General features: G+C 51.9%; 1 protein-coding gene across 1 annotated transcript in view; it reads left to right on the forward strand.

Annotated features, from left to right (window-relative positions):
- Positions 1-19,417, forward strand: part of LOC118588235 — a 99,768-nt gene extending 80,351 nt beyond the window's left edge. The window contains 23 exon segments of the mRNA XM_036194444.1: positions 4,436-4,496; positions 4,499-4,557; positions 5,267-5,435; positions 6,652-6,710; positions 7,980-8,093; positions 8,176-8,278; positions 8,499-8,647; positions 8,854-8,909; positions 8,911-9,013; positions 10,391-10,555; positions 13,096-13,231; positions 13,477-13,533; positions 13,597-13,678; positions 14,804-14,987; positions 15,067-15,164; positions 17,235-17,260; positions 17,263-17,415; positions 17,987-18,247; positions 18,250-18,266; positions 18,372-18,527; positions 18,529-18,547; positions 19,143-19,252; positions 19,382-19,417. Of these exon segments, the coding sequence (XP_036050337.1) occupies positions 4,436-4,496; positions 4,499-4,557; positions 5,267-5,435; positions 6,652-6,710; positions 7,980-8,093; positions 8,176-8,278; positions 8,499-8,647; positions 8,854-8,909; positions 8,911-9,013; positions 10,391-10,555; positions 13,096-13,231; positions 13,477-13,533; positions 13,597-13,678; positions 14,804-14,987; positions 15,067-15,164; positions 17,235-17,260; positions 17,263-17,415; positions 17,987-18,247; positions 18,250-18,266; positions 18,372-18,527; positions 18,529-18,547; positions 19,143-19,252; positions 19,382-19,417 (2,373 nt within the window).
- Positions 19,418-20,182: the final 765 nt, after the last annotated feature.

Raw genomic sequence — 20,182 nt, forward strand, 5'->3', positions numbered from 1 at the left:
CAGCACCCTAGCCAAGCTCTCTACCACTGAGCCGCACACCTCCCACCCCAATCCCTGGCCACTGCATTTTCCTCCCAGCCACGGGCTTCATCCAGTTCCCCCCCACATCATGTCCCAGCCTGCCTCTGTTTACAGAGCACATACTGTATACAGCCCTCCCTCAGTGAATGTTTCCTCAGCCCTGCAGTCAGAGGAGAACATCTTAGTTTCTTTCTCAAGCTTTACTTAGACTAACTTCAACCACAGGAAGGTAGCTGTTAGACACCCACATGTGGCTCAGTGGATGGAACGCTAACTAATACATAAAGCCCTAGGTTCCAGCCCCCCACAAGCCAAGCATAGTGGTGCATACCTATAACCCCCATGCTAGGGAGGTACAAGGAAGAGGATCAGAAGTTCAAAGTCAGCCTGAGCTACATGAGACCTGTCTCAATCAACAACAAATCAACACTAGACAGGGCAGACTACATATTTCAGTGTAATTGAGTTAACAAGGCTCTGTCTTTATTCCTAAAGACCTCGGGTTTTGTAGAACAAGGATTTTTATATAACATAGTATAATTTCAAAAATCAGGATGTTTAGATCCTTAGAGACCTGGTCTTATGTAGCCCAGGCTAGACTTTCCTTTTAGCTGAGTGCTTTTTTGAATTTGAGGTATTCGGATAGAATAAAGGTGTATACTACCACACCTAGGTTATGCAGGGCTGGGGATGGAACCCAGGTGTTACTCTGTTCTATTGCTGTGAAGAGACACCATGATCACAGTAGCTTTTATACAGGGAAACATTGAATGGGGGGCTGGTTTACTGGTTCAGATTTAGTCCATTATCATCATGGCAGGAAGCATGGCAGCATGCATGGAGACATGGTGCTGGAGAGGAGCTGAGAGTTCTACATCTGGATCTGCAGGCAGCAGGAAGAGAGAGAGAAACTGGGCCTGGCTTGAGCATCTGAGACCTCAAAGTCCAACCCCCCAGTGACACTCTTCCTCCAACAAGGCCACGCCTCTTAATAGTGTCAGTCCCAATGAGCCTATGGGGCCATTTTCATTCAGACCACCATAGGCTGGTAGCCATGTTATAATGCAAAACAACATTCAGTCTGATTTCAAAAGTCTCCATAGTCTATCACAGTCTCAACAATGTTTAGAAGTTCAAAGTTCAAAGACTCTTCTGAGATTCACACATTCTCTTAACCATAATGCCTATAAAATCAAAATGAAAATTAGATCACATACTTCTAACATATAATGACCCAGGATATACATTACCATTCTAAACATAGGGAAGGGAGAATAATGAGGAACTACTCGACGAAAGCAGAATGAAAATCAGCTGGGCAAACTCTAAACTCTACATTTCCATGTCTGATGTCAACGTGCTCTGCAGATCTCCAGCTCCTTTCCGCTTTATCGACTGGAACACACTTTTTCCTCTTGCTACCTGCTATCCTTCCTTGGCAAGAATCCCATGACTCTGACATCTCCAGCATCTGGGGTCTCCAACACAGTCCAGGCTTCCCCTTCACAGCTTCACATAAGGCCTCTCTAGGCCTCTATTTAGGGACATCCCTGACACATGCCTGACCTCAGCAGCTTTCCTTGGCCATGGTGGGAGATTCCATAACCCCTTCCTTATATCCTTGACTCTAAAGCCAGAACCATGTGGTCAAAGCTGCCAAGTTCTGCTGCTGCTTGCTGGAGCTGGAACATGGCTCCCTTGTTCAAACACACTTTCACCAGCTTTCTGCTCTCTATGGTTTCCTTCACTGTCAAAGATTGGCTGCCCTGGAACTGGGTGGATCCATAGGCAACAGGAAGAGAATAAGACATTGGGCCTGGTTTGAGCATCTGTAACCTGAAAGCCCCCACAGTGACACACTTCCTCCAACAAGGCCACGCATACTCCAGTAAGGCACATATTCTCATAGTGCCAATACCTACAAGTCTATTGGGGCCTTTTTTTTATTCACGCTATAACATTTACTATGTAGCCCATACTGACCTTGAACTCACCACCATTTTCTCCTACTTTCCCTGTCTCAGATTCCCCAAGTGCTGGGATTACAGGCTCATGTCTCTAGGCCTGGTACAAACTTGAATGCTGAAATAACAAACACTTAGAAAATAAAACTCCCGAACTGTTTAGTAAAGTCTTTTCAAATATTCAGCCCTGGGTTTAAACCAATGACAGGACCCAGAGCTGCATGGAATGCTTTGCACTATGCTACTTTTATTTTGTTATCCGCAAGCAGAAGTCTGAAAACTTGAGAAAGTGAATGCAGGGGTGTGAGGTGCAAGCCACAAGCCACCTTGTCCCCGGTGCAGCCCCTCAGTCCTGACACTGCAGGATCATAGCTGCTATGGTCAATGTGTAAATGGCTGAAACAAGACTGATAGCAATCAAATGAGGGTGTGCAGAGGACTGAGTTTGCATTCCCAGCACACATACAAAAGCCAGGCATAGCCAGCCATAGTAGTACATTCCTTTAATCCCAGCACTCAGGAGGCAGGGACAGGAGGATCTCTGAGAGTTCAAGGCCAGCCTAGTCTACAGAATGAATTCCAGACTGGTCAGGGCTACACAGTAAGACCCTGTCTCACATAGATAGATAGCTGAATGGATGGATGGATAGATAGATAGATAGATAGATAGATAGATAGATAGATAGATAGATAGATGATAGATGGATGGGTAGATAGATGATAGATAGATAGATAGATAGATAGATGATGGATAGATAGATGAATAGATAGATAGATAGATGATGGATGGATAGATAGATGAATAGATAGATAGATAGATAGATAGATAGATAGATAGATAGATAGACAGACAGACAGACATAGCAGCACACACCTATAATACAAGGGTATGTTGGGGATGAAGAGACAGAGAATCCCTGGAACTCACTGGCTAGCATGTTGAGTCAGTCAACAAGTTCTAGGTTTAAGGTGAAGAATGATTGAGAAAACATTTCACATCAGCCTTTGGCCTCCACACACATGCATACACATGTACACATACACCACCACCCCCAGTAAAATTTTCTTTGGCAAGTCAGGTTGCAGGCCAAATTAATCTGAAGGTCAACTCAAGATCTAGAATCTTCTTCTACTTCTTCCCTTTGTAACCTGACATTTTTTATTGTTGTTTTACATTTTTATATATGTGTCTGTATGTATTGCCATGTGCATGTGGATATAGGTGCCTGCAGAGGCCGAAAGTGGGCATCAGATCCCCTGGAGTAATAGGCTAGAAGCTACTTAACAGGGTTTGGGAACCAAATTTGGGTTCTCTGCTCTGAAAGAGCATTATACACTCTTAACTGCTGGTCCATATCTCCAGCCCCCCAACCTTTTTCTATGAAACTTTCCAGATACAAAACTGAGATAAATTTTCATCAACCTCCCCCTATCCCTAGATTGTTCCTTTCATCTTTTATCACTAAATTTCTTGAATCCTCATGTTTGCTGTTCTGACGTATCCAGGCAGTCAGTTTTCAGAACACCCTTGTTTGTGTCTCTGGATTGTTTGTTCCAGGTGAGAATTAGCTTGAGCATGCTGACATGAGCTCTGGGCTTCCTGAAAGCAACATTTTGAAAAATTGGTTCTTATTTTATCTTATGATTTTGTGTGTTGTGGGTGCTTTGCCTGCAATGTATAATGTATATCTTGGTATCATATGAGTGTTTGGTGCCTTCAGAGGCCAGAAGAGGTCATTGGTTCTCAGGGACTAGAGTTACTGACAGACTTGACCTGCTAAGTGCTTGGGACTCAAACCCAGGTCTCTGGAAGGGTACCCAGTGGTCTTAACCGGGTAATAACAGCTAGACTTGGAGAGGAATGAGGAAAATGTTGACCCCAAAGCATGAGCACCAATTCTTGTCCCTTTCCCCAAGCCTTGATGGCTCTTCCGTGAGAGACATGATACACTAGGTGACAGAGTCACTCTACCAGCTCAGAAGATGGCATATTATTTCATACAATTTTACTGCCAATCCATTAAAAAAGCAAGCATCCTTATCCTTAGCTATCAGATTAAAAGGCCAAGGCTCAGGAAGCCAAGGATCCAACTGTCATTAACTCAATCCACACCTAGGAGAGCCATCCTGGAGTCTGGTCTACCATTCTGAGCATTGCCCTTGTGTAACACTGTCCTCTGTGGTCATAAGCGGTACCACAACTAGATCCCTGCCAGCCAGTCTTGACCTGTATCATTGTTCCAGGCCAAGATCATGAGGAGTGCTGCTAGCATCATGCCTTGGGGCCTGCCTATACTCAAGACCCTTATTTCATCAGAGTTTGTTCATCTCAGTAAGCCATAGGTCCCTTTCTGGGGCTCTGGGAGCTGAGCCTGTAGCCAAGCATCATGTGGCTGAGATCTGATGGTGTCTCCCTATGCTTTTCCCTTCACCAACTCTGGTACTCCAAGGAGGAGACCAAATGCTCTTTTGTCCTAGAGGTGGAGAAGCGCTGTTTCCATGTCAACACCACCTGCTGGCTGCTAGGGACAGCCTAGCCAATGTCATCCAGCTGCAACAGACCTTCCCCCAGGTGTGTGGCTTCCTGGAAAAGAGGAGTTGTGCTTGAGGCTTTGCTTCTGTGGGGACTAGTACAAGCTAGGCTCTGAAGGGGGCAAACTAGCTGGAAGGGACCCCCCAGCTGTGTGTCTCGGCTCCGTTCCTCACTGATCATCTAATCCTAGGCTTTGCTCCAGAAGGAAGCTGGGATGCAGCACAGGACAGAACTGATGGGCCCCGACTGTCATTGAACATATGATCTAGTTGAGGCAAGTGACAAAAATCATATGAATAAACCATATATTTGATTAGGGTCAGGAAGTTATCACCAGAGGAGGTAACACTTGAGCTAATCCTATGTGACAAGCCCGTCTCGGGGAAGAGCGTTCTATGCTAAGGGCCTGTGGTGGGGTCGAGTCTGAGAACTGGCTAGAAGCTCCGGGCTGGGACAGACAGGCTAGATGGGGATGGCAGAAGGAAGTGTGGTCTGCAGGAGCCAGGCCTCTCAGCCCACACAGGCTGGAGTCTCTGCTGCCGCTATCTTCCTTCCAGGCTCTGGAAAAAATGGCTCACCCCTCCCTCTCCCTCTATGCTGTCTACTCACACTTAGGACATATTTAGCATTGTGGTTCTGACCAAAGGGGCTTCTTCTCCTTTCCAGGCATGTCTGCCCTTCCTCACCCCAGGCCAGTGTGTGGCTCAGCTCTAAGAGGCCATGCACTGACCATCCCATTCTCTTCCAGCTCAGCACCCTCCCCACAGAGATGGCCCTGAGGACCGTGTTCCAGAGAGCACAAGGCACCCACATCCTGTACCAGGTGGTGCTATAGCATGGCAGGGAGGTGGCCCTCAATGGGAGCCTCTCCCAGCCCCGGCCCCTCTCAGAGTTCTTAGGGAATATCCGTCTTCAGGGTGAGTAGCTGAGGAACAGGAGGCATGGGGGTGGGGGTGCTCTCACTTGCCATGGGTGAGTGCCTGCTTGTCCTTGGTGCTGTTCTAGGTCCCAGGGAATCCTCAGGACACAAGATGACCAAGGCTCAGCCCTCAGAGGCAGACAGCTAGGAACTCCCATGTCAGCAAAAATCACAAAGAGGGTGGGGCTGCAGCCTAGGTGGGAGTGCTTGCCTAGAACATTTGATCCCCAGCACCTTAAAAAACTGTGTGGCAGGGGGACAGGCCTGCAGTCTCAACCCTCAGGAAGTAGAGGCTGGAAGGTCAGGAGTTCAAAGTCATTTTCAGCTACATAAAACCTTGTCTCAAATAAATCAAAATTAACAAAAGCAAATTGGAGCCAATGAGACAGCTCTGTGGGTGAAGCAACTGGTCATTAGTCCTGACAACCTGAGCTGGGGCCCACATGCTGAAGGAGACAACCATCTCCTGCAAGCTGTTCTCTGACCTCACACACACATGCACTGTGGCACATGTGTGTTCATGTGCACATCCAAATAAAGGTAATAAAAGACCATAAATTGTCCTGAATGAAACCCAGTGGCTTTAAGTGGTCGGGAGGTGCAGCAGAGAGGCCCTGGTAGGCTCATATGTCTCAAGGTCAGCAGCAGGCTAAGGGGAGGGAGTTGTATGCATTTCTGGGATCTCTACTGATCTCTGCACCCTCTGTCTGTCACCTGAAAAGCCTGGTTTGAAGCCACCAACAGCCATCTAGGATATGCCCCACGGTGGTTGCTCAGGGGTCAGGAGAGGAAGAGGCAACAGACCTTTGAATGCCAAGGCTTGGATGTGGTGCCCTGTCGGCCTCAAAAAACAATGGCATGTCCTGACGCCAAGGCTGGGGCTCAGAGGGGACTCTGAGTTGGCTGCTCAGTGTCATTGGGATAGGAGGAAAAGAGAACAGAGCCTCCCATCTGGGGACAGTTAGGATGCTTTAAGAGTCATTGTGACTGAACCTGTGGCTTCCAAGTTCTGTAGAGTAGGTGAGTGTGGTCACCTGCCTGAATGGCTTTGTTATCAGCTGCCTCTGAACCAGTCTCCTGCTGTGACCTTAACTCACAGCTATGACCTCACATGGCCTCACTGCCACCCTCTCCACCCATCTCCCCGAGAGTGGAGTTTTCCCACCAGCTGTCTCTGTCCCTGCCATGACCCTGAAGACTCCACCTGTCCTCAGGGTACTCTAGAGGAAGCCACCATGGTGACCAGGCTGTGGCCTGGGACAATAAAGACCAAGTAGGCAGTGGGGCTGGCAGGAGCCCCTGGGGGACCTGCCTTGCTCAGGGAGCCTATGACAATCAGCCAGCTGTTCTAGGTGCCCAAAAGTGGGGGCATGGGACCTGGGTTTCAGTCCCTCGTGACAAGCACAGCTGATGTGGCCCTGTGCCACAAATCCATCCTACCTCCAACCCCACTTGATTCTGTTACTCTCTGTTTTCAGAACCTGACACTGAAACACAGATGTATCACTCCTCTGGGGTCACAGAACCAGCATGGCACCTGTCCTCAGCCACTCTCCCAGCATGCACCTGCTGTACCTGCTCTCCCTGAGCCTCAGGCTCCTTCCCTGTAAATGGGATGGCAAGGGCTTGGCTGGGGCAGCAAGAAAGGCTGAGCTGGTGTTACTCCCCTGCTCCCAGTGGCTAGGGAAGGGAGAACCGGCTCCCACAAACCCTGCCCACCCTCTCTACCTCTCATGTTGGGTGGCGGTCAGCAGCCTTCAGAAGGCAAGGAGGCCGCAAGTCTCAGGCCTGGGCCCCTAGATGGGGAGGGAGGAGACCCTGCTCAGCAGAGAGCACTCTCTAGAGTCACAGATGCCTGGCTGGGGACCTCAAGGGTCCTCGACTCAATTGCTCTTTCAGCAATTGGGCCCAGGCTCTGCACCTGCAGACTCCGGGTTTTAGTGAAGGAAATGGTTCTCAAGAAGCTCTGAGCTTGTTTGTATGATAATTTGCATACTTAGCCACCTCAGGGAGGCCTGAGAGCAGGGCAGCTGGACTCCCTCGCCTGCTGTGCATCCTTGAACTGGAGTGGCCTCTCTGGGCCTCTTCTTGTCATCAGTGAACAAAAATGCATTAGGCCAGCAGAATGCAAGCAGGCAAATGGGTTTTTAAAACTCAGAAACTGTGATAAGAATCTTGGAGCAAGTGTACAGGGAGCTGGATTTGGAAGGCCAGGTTAGACCTTCATGGGAGAAGAGGCTACCAGCCAAGGCCCCCAGGAATGTGAGCTGTAGGGTAGTAAGCACAAGGCCAAGGCCAGAACTCCCGACGGAGGAGGCTGGATGATTGTGGAGGCAGGACACTCAGGACCCAGAAGGGGCTGTCCATCATCAAGGAAGGGGCCTTTCTCAGTCTCCCAGTAGGGGCTCTGGACTCCTACAAGGAAGGCAGAAGTCCCGGAACCCCCACATCCTCTCCAGGGAAGATGAAGGCAGCCACAATCTAGCCAGCATCTCCCCCTCAGAGGCAGTGATGGCCTCACCTCTGTTCCTCCCTCATGCAGATTCAGCAATCATGGGACAGAGGCTCACCTGTGACTCTGGAGGTCACCTGGGCTGACAGGTACTTTCCACACAGTGTGGTCTGGGATAGCTGCCTAGCTGCCTCTCTAGGTCAGGTATGTGCTGGCTCTTGCCTTGGGATCCTCATTCTGGGTCTCCCAGCAGGCCTCTGGCTCATCTGTCCATTGTTCTTGTCAGCTCCAGGGAACCTGGGGCCTGGGCCCACTGCAGGCCTGTGCGGCCCTGATTCAGACCCTGGGCATGTTCAATGAGCAGCTTGATCTCTCCTGGGGCCGACACCGTGACATATGAGGTGAGGCCCAGTGAGCCAGAGTCAGTGCAGTCATCTACAGGGGGCCTTGCCAGCCATGAAAAGTACTGAGCTTAAGGCAGTATGGTTCTGGGTTCAAGTGCTGGCCATGCCAGGAGATCTAGGCTACCGATTCCTCTGGTTGAACCTTCCTTCATCTGAAATGGGTGCGATAGTCATGTCCTGCCAGGACATCAAACACTCTGATTAGTGCTGGGCAGAGTGGAGGAGCTGGTAGTGCTAAAGGGTCTGCTAGACATGGGGTGGGAGACGCAGGATGGCTTACCTTCCCCGAAATGGCAGGACTCAGTATCTCGCAACTACCCAGGGCTTCCAGTGGGGCTAAGTGAGCTCTTCAGAGTGTGAGACAAAAGTCAGACTTGAAACGAGGACACTGGCTCTGAGAGTGTGCCCCTCAGCCCTTCTTTACCCCCCAAGGCTTCTGAGACCCTGGGGTTCTGAGGCTGGGGTCACTGGCACCTGGCCTCGGTGGGTTAGTCACCCCTGTGGATGCTGTGGGTTTTCTCTCTTATGTGATAACCCCATGTCATGACCCACCATTCCAGAAGCACCAGCTACCCCAGTGGGACAAGGCCCATGCAGAGGCCACACTAGAGCACATCTTCTGGCCCCTGTGCCCAGCACAGCTTCCAGGGGACGGTGGAGACTGATTACACCCACAAGTTACAACACACCCTCCGCCTGGGGCTTTGCAACCTGCCCAGGGTGAGTGTGCTGAGGATGGGAACTTGAGTGGGGAGCACCTGGGACAGGCAGAGTGTGACCAGCTCAGGCAGAGCTTTCACAGTGCCTCTGACACACCAGCTGCCTGGCATCTGTCTTCTCCATCTCCAGATTATGTGAGAGAAGGAAGGTGTACACAGAGGAGATTGTGATATTCAGGAGGACGTGTGAACAAGAGCTGTCACCACCACCACTGCTGAGGCCTGTTCCTGCCCCTACCTGGGCTTGTTGCCCGAGACCCTCACCTTTCTCAGGTCCTTCTGTCTATCTGTCTCTTACTCTTTCCTGTCCTTCACTCACCCATCCATACACATGCCTACCTGCCTTCCCACCCTCCTGTAGATCTGTCCATCCACTCACCCACCCTCCCATCTGTCCATCCATCTACTCACCCTCCCATCTGTCCATCCATCCACTCACCCACCCTCCCATCTGTCTGTCCATCCACTCACCAACCCTCCCATCTGTCCATCCACTCACCCACCCTCCCATCTGTCTGTCCATCCACTCACCCACCCTCCCATCTGTCCATCCATCCACTCACCCACCCTCCCATCTGTCCATCCATCCACTCACCCACCCTCCCATCTGTCCGTCCATCCACTCACCCACCCTCCCATCTGTCCATCCACTCACTCACCCTCCCATCTGTCCATCCATCCACTCACCCACCCTCCCATCTGTCTGTCCATCCACTCACCCACCCTCCCATCTGTCTGTCCATCCACTCACCCACCCTCCCATCTGTCTGTCCATCCACTCACCCACCCTCTCATCTATCTATCCATCTACCTACCCACCCTCCCATTCAACTGTCCATCTACCCACCCATTCATCTGTCTGTCTACCCACCCTCCCATCTATCCCCCCCCACATATATCTACCCACCTTCTCACCCCCACCTCCCAGGGGCCACAGACTCTTCTGCAAAGGACAAAGTATTTAAGGTTTCAGTATTTGACTATCAAGTCTCATAAGTGAGTCATCCTGCGCACTCCGCTGTGTCATGAAAGCAGTTTCTGCTGAGTGAGGTAAGGCAGGAGCTGTTCTCCTGGAGAGCTTTCCAGAGTGGAGGAAAGCAGGACAGACCAAAGCTGTATGCTCAGGGCCTGGAGGACGGTGGGGAGGGTAGGAGTGGGCTTACAAATGGCCTTAGGGCACCTGCTGGCCCTGCATAGATCACACACAGGCACCTGTGCGGGCATGCTTCAGTGTTTAAAGGCCTTTGCTGGTGAAGGTCATGGGTGGGGCAGTAAAGCCTACCACAGCCTGCTACAGCAATCCTGGTGGGAGGGTCACAGCCTGGGCCAGGGCCCAGTGTGTCTCCTGACCTCTGGAACCTCTGCTGTCTTCCTTCAGGCCCTCTCATTCTCTGGGGAGCACAGTCTGGACCAGGGTGCACTCCTGCTGCGTCCTCAATACCAGCTGGGTCTTGCTCCAGCCCCTGACCAGGGCCTGCACGTTAGCCTCACCCTCTACAACCACAGCTGACCCAATGCACCGGACTTTTCTGGGCAGCTGGAAGTAGACGTCTAAGCCCTCCCAGTTTTCCATGCCGTCAGCCCCACTGCCTGGGCTCTCCTGCCATCTAGTGGCCATCAGTGGAACTTCAGGCCAACATCCGGCTGGGCCAGGACTTCCTTTCTAGGGAGTATTAACTGAACCACAGAGGGGCTCCTCCATTACCCCACAGCCTTTCCCTTCCTATAACCAAGAAACAGATTCTATCCTTCTCAAATGGACAAGGATGGTATATGAGTCAGGGTTCTCTAGAGAAACAGAACTGGTGGAATGCATATGTATAAAGGGAATTTATTAGAATAGCTCAGAGGCTGGGGTCCAACTAGCCCAACAATGCTGTCTAAGAATGGAAAGTCCAAGAACCTAGTAGTTGTTCAGTCCACAAGGCTGGAAGTCTCAGCTGGTCTTCAGTAGACACCATAATCCTGAAGAAGTAGGCTCTAATGCCAGTGAAGGAATGGATTTGCCAGTGAGGGCAAGCAGGCAAAGAGAGAGAGAGAGAGTGCGCGCTTCTTTCTTCCATGTCCTTATATAGGCTGTCAGCAGAAGGTGTGGCCCAGATTAAAGGTAGATCTCCCCCCTCAAAAGATATGGATTAAAAGCAGATATTCTCACTTTAAATGATCTAATTAAGAAAAAAAAATCCCTGAGATGGGCAGTGATGGCACACACCTTTAATCTCAGTGCAAGGGAGGTAGAGGAAGGTAGATCTCTGTGAGTTCAAAGCCAGAATGGCCCACAAAGGACTTTCAGGACAGCCAGAATGACACAGAGAAACCCTGTCAAAAAATAAAGGGAGGAAGAAAGAAAGAAAAGAAAAAAATTCCTCAAAGATGTGCCCAGACACTTGGGGTTTAGTCAATTCCAAATACAGCCAAGTTGACAACCAAGAACAGCGGCCACAGATAACATCTCTAGATGGGGCCATGCCCAGAGGCCATGACCATTTCTGTTCATTGTGCTGAGTCTCTGAGCCAGCTCACAACCAGGCCTGCTCTGTCCCAGCTACAAACTGCTGCTTGATGCCACTCCTGGAGTTAGAGGCAGAGGGTAAGGCTTGAGGCCAAGCACTTGCCAGACATGCAAGATGTGTGGTCCCCACCCTTCCCTCTCCTCGCCCTGCTCTGGGGTCTGTGAGGTGCGTACTTTGCCCACAAACAGAGGAAGGTCGGATCCAGGGACAGGCCCCAAGCCAGGCCGGTGGGTCCTTGTTATCTGGCCATAACAGTGGTGCTAAAGCCAAACTGCTGGTGGGTTCTCCTGGTCCCCAGTCACTGCTAACTTTAAGTGGCTGCTGGTTGTTCTTGGCTTGTGGTGCTGCCCGGCAGTCCTTGCCCCATACCTCAGGCTGTACCACCTCAGCAATGCAGCCTTTTCTGTTCATGGTCTTCTTTAACCTGCTGTGGCCTCATTTTCCCTTGACAACCTCTGCAAAGAATTCAGAGACTGATGAATGCAGCTAACTCCTAAGACTCAAGGTCTGATTTCTGCTGAGCTTTGAGAACCACTAAGCCGTGTCAGTTTACAGCTAGAAGCTGAGGCTCAGAGACGGTGATACCCTTATCTGAGATTGCACAGCTTTCAGTTACAGGATCTAGCAGCTAGGCTAGAGCAGGAATGGCTCCGTTCTCCAAGGTTCTCTGCTGGTCTCTGCTGTGGATATGGCTCTGTGTAAATAAAGTTCTGATTGGCCAGTGGCCAGGCAGAAAGTATAGGCGGGACAAGAGAGTATAAGTAGAAGACTGGGAAGTAGAAGGCTGGAGGGAGACACCGCCAGCTGCCGCCATGAAAAGCAACATGTAAAGACACTGGTAAGCCACAAGCCATGTGGCAAAGTATAGACTAACAGAAATGGGTTAATTTAAGATAGAAGAAGCAGATAACAAGAAGCCTGCCACAGCCATACAGTTTCTAAACAATGTAAGTTTCTGTGTGCTTTCTTGGTTGGGTCTGAGCGACTGTGGGACTGGCGGGTAAGAGAGATTTGTCCTGACTCTGGGCCAGGCAGGAAAACTCTAACTACAGGTCTCTGTCATTTTCAATGGTCCCTTTCCCTGGGACCTTGAAGCATTTGACATTGTTCCAGTTCATTTGATAAACATTAGTCCTGCACCCCCTCCCTCAAGGATGATAGTGCCTACAGGGATTTGGGTGAACACCATGACACAGGCTTCATACCACATGTGCCCTTGGACACTGAGACTGCCAAAGGTGAAGTGCTTGGGATCCCCAGACCAATCACATCTGTCTAAAGAGTGTGCAAGGACATGGGTTCTGAGCCTCCTTGACTGTGTTAGTGGGGAGACACCTACAAGGTGGGCATTGCTATATATGTGCTACCTTAAGTGGTGGGATTCTAAGCCATGTAGCAGGGGTGGAGGGAAGGGAACCCAGTGCTCCTGGAAGAACAGCATGGGCATCTTTCTATCCCTTCTCTACTGATTCACTGTTACCCCTTCCCTGAGCCTGGGACAGGCAGAGGCCAGAGACCAGAGCAGCCCCAGCAGCCAGGCCCACTTAAGTCTCTACTGTCTGTTTCATAGCTCCAAGGCCCTAGAGCCCAGCAGCTGCTCCTCCTGGGCCGCATCTCTACCTCAGCTTCCCATAGCTTGGTCCAGCTGGAGGGCAGTGTGGATAAGGATGAGAAAGTAAGGCTGCTGGTGTCCTAGGCCCTGAGCTGTCTTCTGCCACCCGTGTAGAAGATAAGTGGAAGGTCCCCAGGTCAGCTAAGCCAGGCGCCACCTTTGTCCAAGAGAGGACAGGGGGTCCCTATTCCTGTCCTGTTGGAAGCTTAGAAGCATAAGGAAGCATGTAGGGAGCCCTCTGGCCTAGCCTGGCCCCAGCACTCCAGCCCAGGCGTGACAGGCTGGCGAATGCTGTCTCTGTAGTTTTCCCATTGATCTTGCCTTGGTCTCCCTGCCCAGGTACAGCCAGTGGGCACCCTAGCCAGAGCAGCAGATTGCCTGGTACAATTGACCCAGGTAGGGCTGGGTGCAGTTCAAGCAGGTGCCCAGGTGGTGGCCATCTTGTGGGGCTGAGGTCAGGCCAGGCTCAAGCTGACCTGCCTCTCTACCTGGAGCAGCTGCAGGCGGAGATGGAGCAGTTGCAGAATGAGCTGGAACGTGAGTACAGGAGAGAACGCAACCCTGCCCCCCAGCCCCAGCCCCAAGGACCCTAGGCCTTCAGACTTGTCCTCACACCACCACCTCCATCAGAAAAGCAGTCTAGTTTCTTTCTTTCTTCCTTCCTTTCTTTTTCTTTTCTTTTCTTTCTTTCTTCCTCTCTCTCTCTCTCTCTCTCTCTCTCTCTCTCTCTCTCTCTCTCTCTCTCTCTCTCTCTCTTCCTTCCTTCCTTCTTTCTTGTGTGTGTGTGTGTGTGTGTGTGTGTGTTTTAAGCTGAGGATCGAACGCATGGCCTTGTGCTCTACCACTGAGCTAAATCACCAACCCACAGTCTAATTTCTTTAGACCCCCATACCTTATTTCTCAGGCTCCTGCAACCTCTGCACCCATTTGGCATGCTTTCGCCATCCTTGAAGGCTCCAAAGCTCTCCTGCCCAGGCTTCAACCATCCTCTGCCTGGCTTCTCTCATGCACACAGCCTTGCTGTGAGGCCTCCAGGGCCAAGCAAGCTGAGAACCTGGCCTCCCCACAATTAAGGACTACTCCTGGTCCTTTCGGCCTGAGACCCTTGTCCAGGACTAAAGCAAGCAGTGGAGATGTGTCTCTGCCCCTAGCTCAGAATGGCTATGCCAGAGTCCCCGAGTCAATGACTGCCAGGAGCACACAGTTATCCTCTTGGCTTTGATCATGGCAACACAGGGTGCAGAGCAGAGTTGGTGATGGGGAAAGGTGCTGGACTGAAGTCCAGAAACACTACATGCAGCATCCAGAGCTCCACCATGGCATACTGGAGGCCACTAACTCCCCATGAAGTTGAACTGTGATGCCTGTAGGAAGCATTTACCAGGGGAGCCCCGTGTAGATCCACAGGGCTTCTACCAGGATTGCCACACAGCTTTCTATCTGGGAGGCACATTAGAACAATGGGGGTAGCAGGTCCTTCCCACCAGTTCCAGGCAACCAGGTCAGCAGTCTTTTGCACGCTGTACCCCAACCCTTACTCCAGGGCACAGACCTCATGTCCTCTAGGCCTGGGGTGTTGGGCATGGCTAGCTTTCCTGGCTTGCACTGCAGAGGTTCTCATCTGCAGCCAGGAGCTCTGGGACCTCAAGGTGATTACCTGTTGCAGACCCCTGGCCACGCTGAAGGAGGCCTACTTGGAGGTGATGCTGCAGACCCTGGATGAGGTGTGGCAAGAGTGGGCTGAGGAAGCTAGGCAGTGGCTGCAGGCCACGCTGCTCAGGCTGCCAGAAAGTTGGAGGCTAAGGCCTATCCACGTGGCCCTGGGAGCCATAATGGGTGCCCTGGAGCTGGTGAGGATGTGTGTGATAGGGTGAGGTAGAGCTGGACTCACTGAGGGTGCTTCTGACAGCTGTCCCTGTCCTTATGCAGACCACCCACCATGCACTGTCCCGGGCCGAGGCTGAGGTCTCCGGGGCCTTGAGGAGGCTCTGCAAACCCTTACGGGGCATATACAGTTACTCAGCCAGGTAAGTGGGGATGGGACTTGTGGGTCCTGTGTTCCTGCTACATGATGGGACACATCAAATGCCAGAACCTGGTCCATCTCACTCTTAGGATGACACTGCCTCATTAGGTGGACCTCATTTGACAGGGGAAACTGAAGGCTCAAGCTCTGCACAAGCTCTGTTCACATTCTAGTTGGTTTTGCAAAAGCCTTAGCTATGGGAAAGCCATTCTTGGCTAGCAGCCTGGATATGGTCTGCGGGGCAGGGTCCCAGTCCCTGACCAATGTGTTAGGTGGCATGTGCTACTGAAAGCAGTGGTCAGACAAGTGGATTGAAGAGGAGGGGCATGCGTAATGGTGCAGTTCGGCTAAGAAAGAAATCCCCATTCCTCATGTGTATGGTATACATTTCTGTGGGCCTATATATGTGTGCACATGTATGTGAAGGCTTCAAGTTATTGTTTTTCCATCTTACTCACTGAGGCAGGCTCTTTCAATCAAACCCAGAGTTCACTGATATGACTAGTCTTGCTAGCCAGGTTGCTCTGGGAATCGCTTGCCTTTGCCTTCTGCGAATGGAATGCCAAGTGCTATCATCTCAGCCCGCATTCCTGCGGGCTTCTGACCTCCAGTCCTTGTTTTCGTGGCAAGTGCCTTAACCACTGAGCCACTGCCCCAGCCCAGAAGGTAAGCTTTGAGCAGGAAGTTCTGGGTAGGGCACACTAATCCTTAGAGGCAGGGGTGAGGGTTTTAGCACCCTGGCGCCTGTCTGAAGAACAGCAAGGAAGCCAGCAAGACTTGAGCAGGCTCCAGGTGGCCCAGGGCCTTGGCTCCTGCTTGGAGATGGGCACACACACCACACAAGGGTTTTGGCCCAGGGAAAAGTGGATCGTGTTGAGGATAGGTTATGGAGAGGGACAGAGTGTTGGAGATGGACATTTTGAACAATGTGGCTGGGTATGTGATTGCTAGAACAATGACAATATGGAAGGGCTGAGAGGCAGCCAGAATCCAGCTGTGTTTTTAAGGTTAGCCTGGAGAACTGAGACTCAACCGGATGTAGGTGGTAAAAAGATTAGAGATGATTCCAGAGTATGTGGCCTTAACAGCTAGAAGGACAGAGGTCCCTTTATAAACAAGTGACAAGGCTGCAGGGGCTTCTGGACATGTGTAACCAACGCTGTGGAACCAGACTGTGGTGGCTTGAACCACAGGGATTATTGTCGTAGAGTTCCGAGAGCTGAGTCAGTGTGCTGACATCTTAGGGCTGCTGGGTGAAAAGGGGTTAGTCATGAAGAAGGGGTCTCACAGGCCTCACAGGTGGGAGCCTCCAAGGATGCCTGCACTTCCCTCCTACCCCAGCAGGTGGCAAAATGGTGCCTCCTGGGTATGAAAAGCTTGGGCCTACTTGGTAGGACTCCTACTCTGCCTCAATTTCCCCACCTGAACTTGGGGCATACCTCCTAGGAAAATGATGGAGACAGATGCAACCCTGGCGGGGTTTGTGTAGGAAGAATGTTTCAGCACACAGGACAGGCTGGGGTCTCTTGTGACAGTGGAGTTCTTGTAGCTCTGTGGTGGCCACGCCCAGTGCCCACCCCACTTCCTGCTGTAGCCTGGCATGAAGCTGCCTCCTTGCTCCTTCAAATCCCATATTTGCTGGGCTTCTGATTCACAGCCTGAGAAAGTTCTAGAGTCTTTACCTTTCCTGTAGAAGTCTCAGAGGCTACTTCCCCTCTCCCAGCTTCCCCTTAGCTGGGATGCTGTTCTGGCCCACTCAGCATCATCTTACAGTACCTGTATGCTTATGACACAGCACCCTCAATGGAGGTCCCCCTTTCTTGGGTCCACGCCCATCCCATCACCCCCCTGGAGCAGGGCACAAAATCAGACAGCTGTGTCCTTACTGCAGAACCTTGATTCATATTTTGAAGATGCTTTTCCAGACAGAGGCAGGCCCTCTCTAAGAGGACAGCCTGCTATTGTGATCCCTTTCCTTTCTGTGACATCACCATCCTTCAGGGAAAGGAGGTGAGGCTCAGTGAGACATCCCAACTTCATAGGGGACCCAGATCCTCTGTGTCCCTTCTAGGAACCATTCCATGATGGTAAGGCTACCATTCCTGCCGGGGAGCAGCCCCTGGATGCGGCCCAGGTGGTCAGTTACCTGGAGGAGGAGAAACCGTTGTGACCATCCCGCAGGCTGTATGAGGCTAATGTGCTGGCTGAGTTCTGTGGGTTCCGGCGGCATCTACTGGGGAGCTCCTTCAAGTGTAAGTCCAGCCTGACCTGTCCACCTCCTCCCTGGGAAACCCTCTGCCTGTGGAGCGAAGTCCTATAGGGCTTGATGAGAAGCTGCCACAGGAAAGCCTGCCAACGCCCTGACATCACAGCCTAGCCCCTCAAGTTCCTGGGCTTGGTGAGGTCATCTGAGGCTACAGACTCTGGGTTTTGTCTAAAATATAACAGGGAGTATGCAGCAGCTGAGGGCTCCTTCTGAGGTCCGCTTTCTCTGAGGGCTTTGGTGGAGGCACAGAGCTGAGCTCCAGTTGTAGCTTGCAGGCACCAATTGAGTGCAGGCTTGCTGGGGAGGCGGTGTCTGTAGCCTAAGGCCTCAGTATGCCTTGGGAGGCCCTCGGAAACCTGCATCTGGTTCACACTGCTGTATAACTTCTTCAGCCTCAGTTTCCTCCTGGGTGGAATAGAAGGGATACCATGGCTGGCTTGTGTGGGCTATAAGCACACCATCTGAGCCTGAGCCTTCTACAGAGTTGGTACAGTACCAGGCTGATATGGAGCGGTTTACTGTGTGATAGCACTCCTGAACTCAGGGTCTTAGGAGAGTCCCCAGACTTGGGAGCACACTTGTTCCAGGGCAGCAGGTTTACTCAGTGTTGAGCTGGCCTGGCCTCTTCTCAGATTACATTGTGGTGGCCGGTGCCAGGTACCTAGTAACTTTCGATGGACAGGTGTGGGGCCTGGGTCCCTGCTGTGGCAGCTTTCTGCTATCCAAGGACTTCACTCACCAAATATTCTCTCCGATGCTGAGCCGCACAAGCTCGGGGTTCACGGTCCTTCACATGGAGCTGAACCACACAGCCCTCGTGCGCATCCGAGCCTAAAGGTGTGTGCCTGGAAGTGGGAGGGGCTCCCTGGAGCTTCTTGTCTCCATGTTGTCTAAAGGTTTGGTGCTGGGAATGACTCCTGGCTTCCCCTGTGTGCTCCACAGGTTTACAAGCTGTATGACACTGCCAGGCCTTGGGACAGCAGCTGGGATTTAGACCCGCCTCCTGCTATGCTGAACACTGGGCCCAAGGTTGAGCTGAGTATCGAGGATGGTGTGTCTGTCTCCTGTGATGTGCCAGCATGCCTCTGCAGCCTGGCACTTGGGCCTGTGGCACCACGGTGGTCAGGGCTTGGTGCTGCCCACAAGGGCCTTTTTTAGCTACTTCATAGACAGAGTCCAGGGCTGAGGGTGATGTGCCCTTTTCTCAGTAACATTGTTGTTAGTGTCCCTGGTGAGAAAGAAGAGCATAGACCAATGGGCAAGAGCTGGAAATAATCCCAAAGGTTGCCTTTGCTGACAGGCCACTTCCCTGGGGTGGCAGTGACTGCTGGCCTCCTTTCTAGTGTGACACAACTGTCTACTTCTCAGTCCTGGCGGTTCCTGTTCTATTACAGATGACCCAGCAAAGGCTGAGTGACTCATTCCTGCTCCAAGGGCCAGCATCTGGCCCAGGGCTTCTGACCCAGCTTGGCTCTCTTCCCTGGGGACAGTCCATATAGAATGAAGTCAGCTCTTATGAGGTCCCCATCATGCAGCTAGACCCCCCAAGAGGTGCCTGTAAAGCTTGCTAACTGGCCCTGTGGGCTGGGATGGGGGGGGGGGCAAGGCACAGAGACCATCTTTATACCCTCTTTTCCCTCCCTACTTCTGAGAGCTCTGGTGCCCTAGGGAGGGGGGGGGAGGCTTTCTCAGCAGGCCCCTCCTGCCTTGCAGGTATATCGGCTGGCCTTCTGGGTACCAACAACCATGAGGCAGATGATGAGCTAATGCTGCCAGATGGCACGGACGCTGACAGCTTGGAGGAGCTCACCCAGGCCTGGCAGGTAAGTTTTGGGAAAACTCTTCCTGCCACGCCTACCTCTAGGCTCAGTGGAGGACAGCTGTACAGGTCTGGGATGAAGCAGGAACACCCACACCCCACTCAAGGATACAGGCATCTCTTGCTGAGGCAGTGTGCCCAGGAGAAAGTGTTGTTCGTGGAGGCTTGAGTCTTGTGTGGGGGAGAACTGTGATGCTGTAGAGAGCATGCAGCAGCCATGCTTAGGACACAGCACCATCTGCCAGGCCTTCTTCCAGGAACCCTGCTCCAGTCTGGGGGCTGCTTCCAAGTGGTGAGTGTGAGGTTGAGCCTGGCCAGAGCCCACTCAGCACACAAACCACAGGGTGAAAGAGCCTGATTTAGCCTGTGCAGTGGGCAGGCTCCGTGAGGGGCAGGCTCAGTGAGGGGCAGGCTCAGCTATGATGGGCAGGCTCAGCTATGATGGGCAGGCTCAGCTATGATGGGCAGGCTCAGCTATGATGGGCAGGCTCAGCGAGGGGCAGGCATTTGTTTCAGGTGGACCCTGCTCCATTCCTCAGACTGTGTGTCCATGATACCTGTGACCCCATGGAGCTGCAAGCTGCCTGCCACCTAGTGGCTGTCTATATCTACCTGTGTGCCCAGTTCTGTGCCCTTGGCCCTTCCTCTGCAGTGTGGTGGTAAGTTCTCATCTGGGTCCCATCCCAGATGGAAAACCAGTGCCATTCTCTGAGCTCATTCTACAGGGGGCACAGAACCCTATCAAAGCTATGTGCAGAGTAGTTCTCATGAGGAAAGAGCTGGCTGGCTTGGCAGGGACAGGAGGCATGCTAGTGTGAGAGCAGCCTGGGCTACCTAGCAAGACTCTGTCTTAAGACAGAGATGGAGAGATGGCTCAGTGGATAAGATCATTGGCTGCTCTTGCAGAGGACCTAGGTTCAATTCCCAGCACCCA

The sequence above is a fragment of the Onychomys torridus genome, chromosome 8 (genome assembly GCF_903995425.1).
Source record: "Onychomys torridus chromosome 8, mOncTor1.1, whole genome shotgun sequence".
Taxonomy (NCBI): domain Eukaryota; kingdom Metazoa; phylum Chordata; class Mammalia; order Rodentia; family Cricetidae; genus Onychomys; species Onychomys torridus.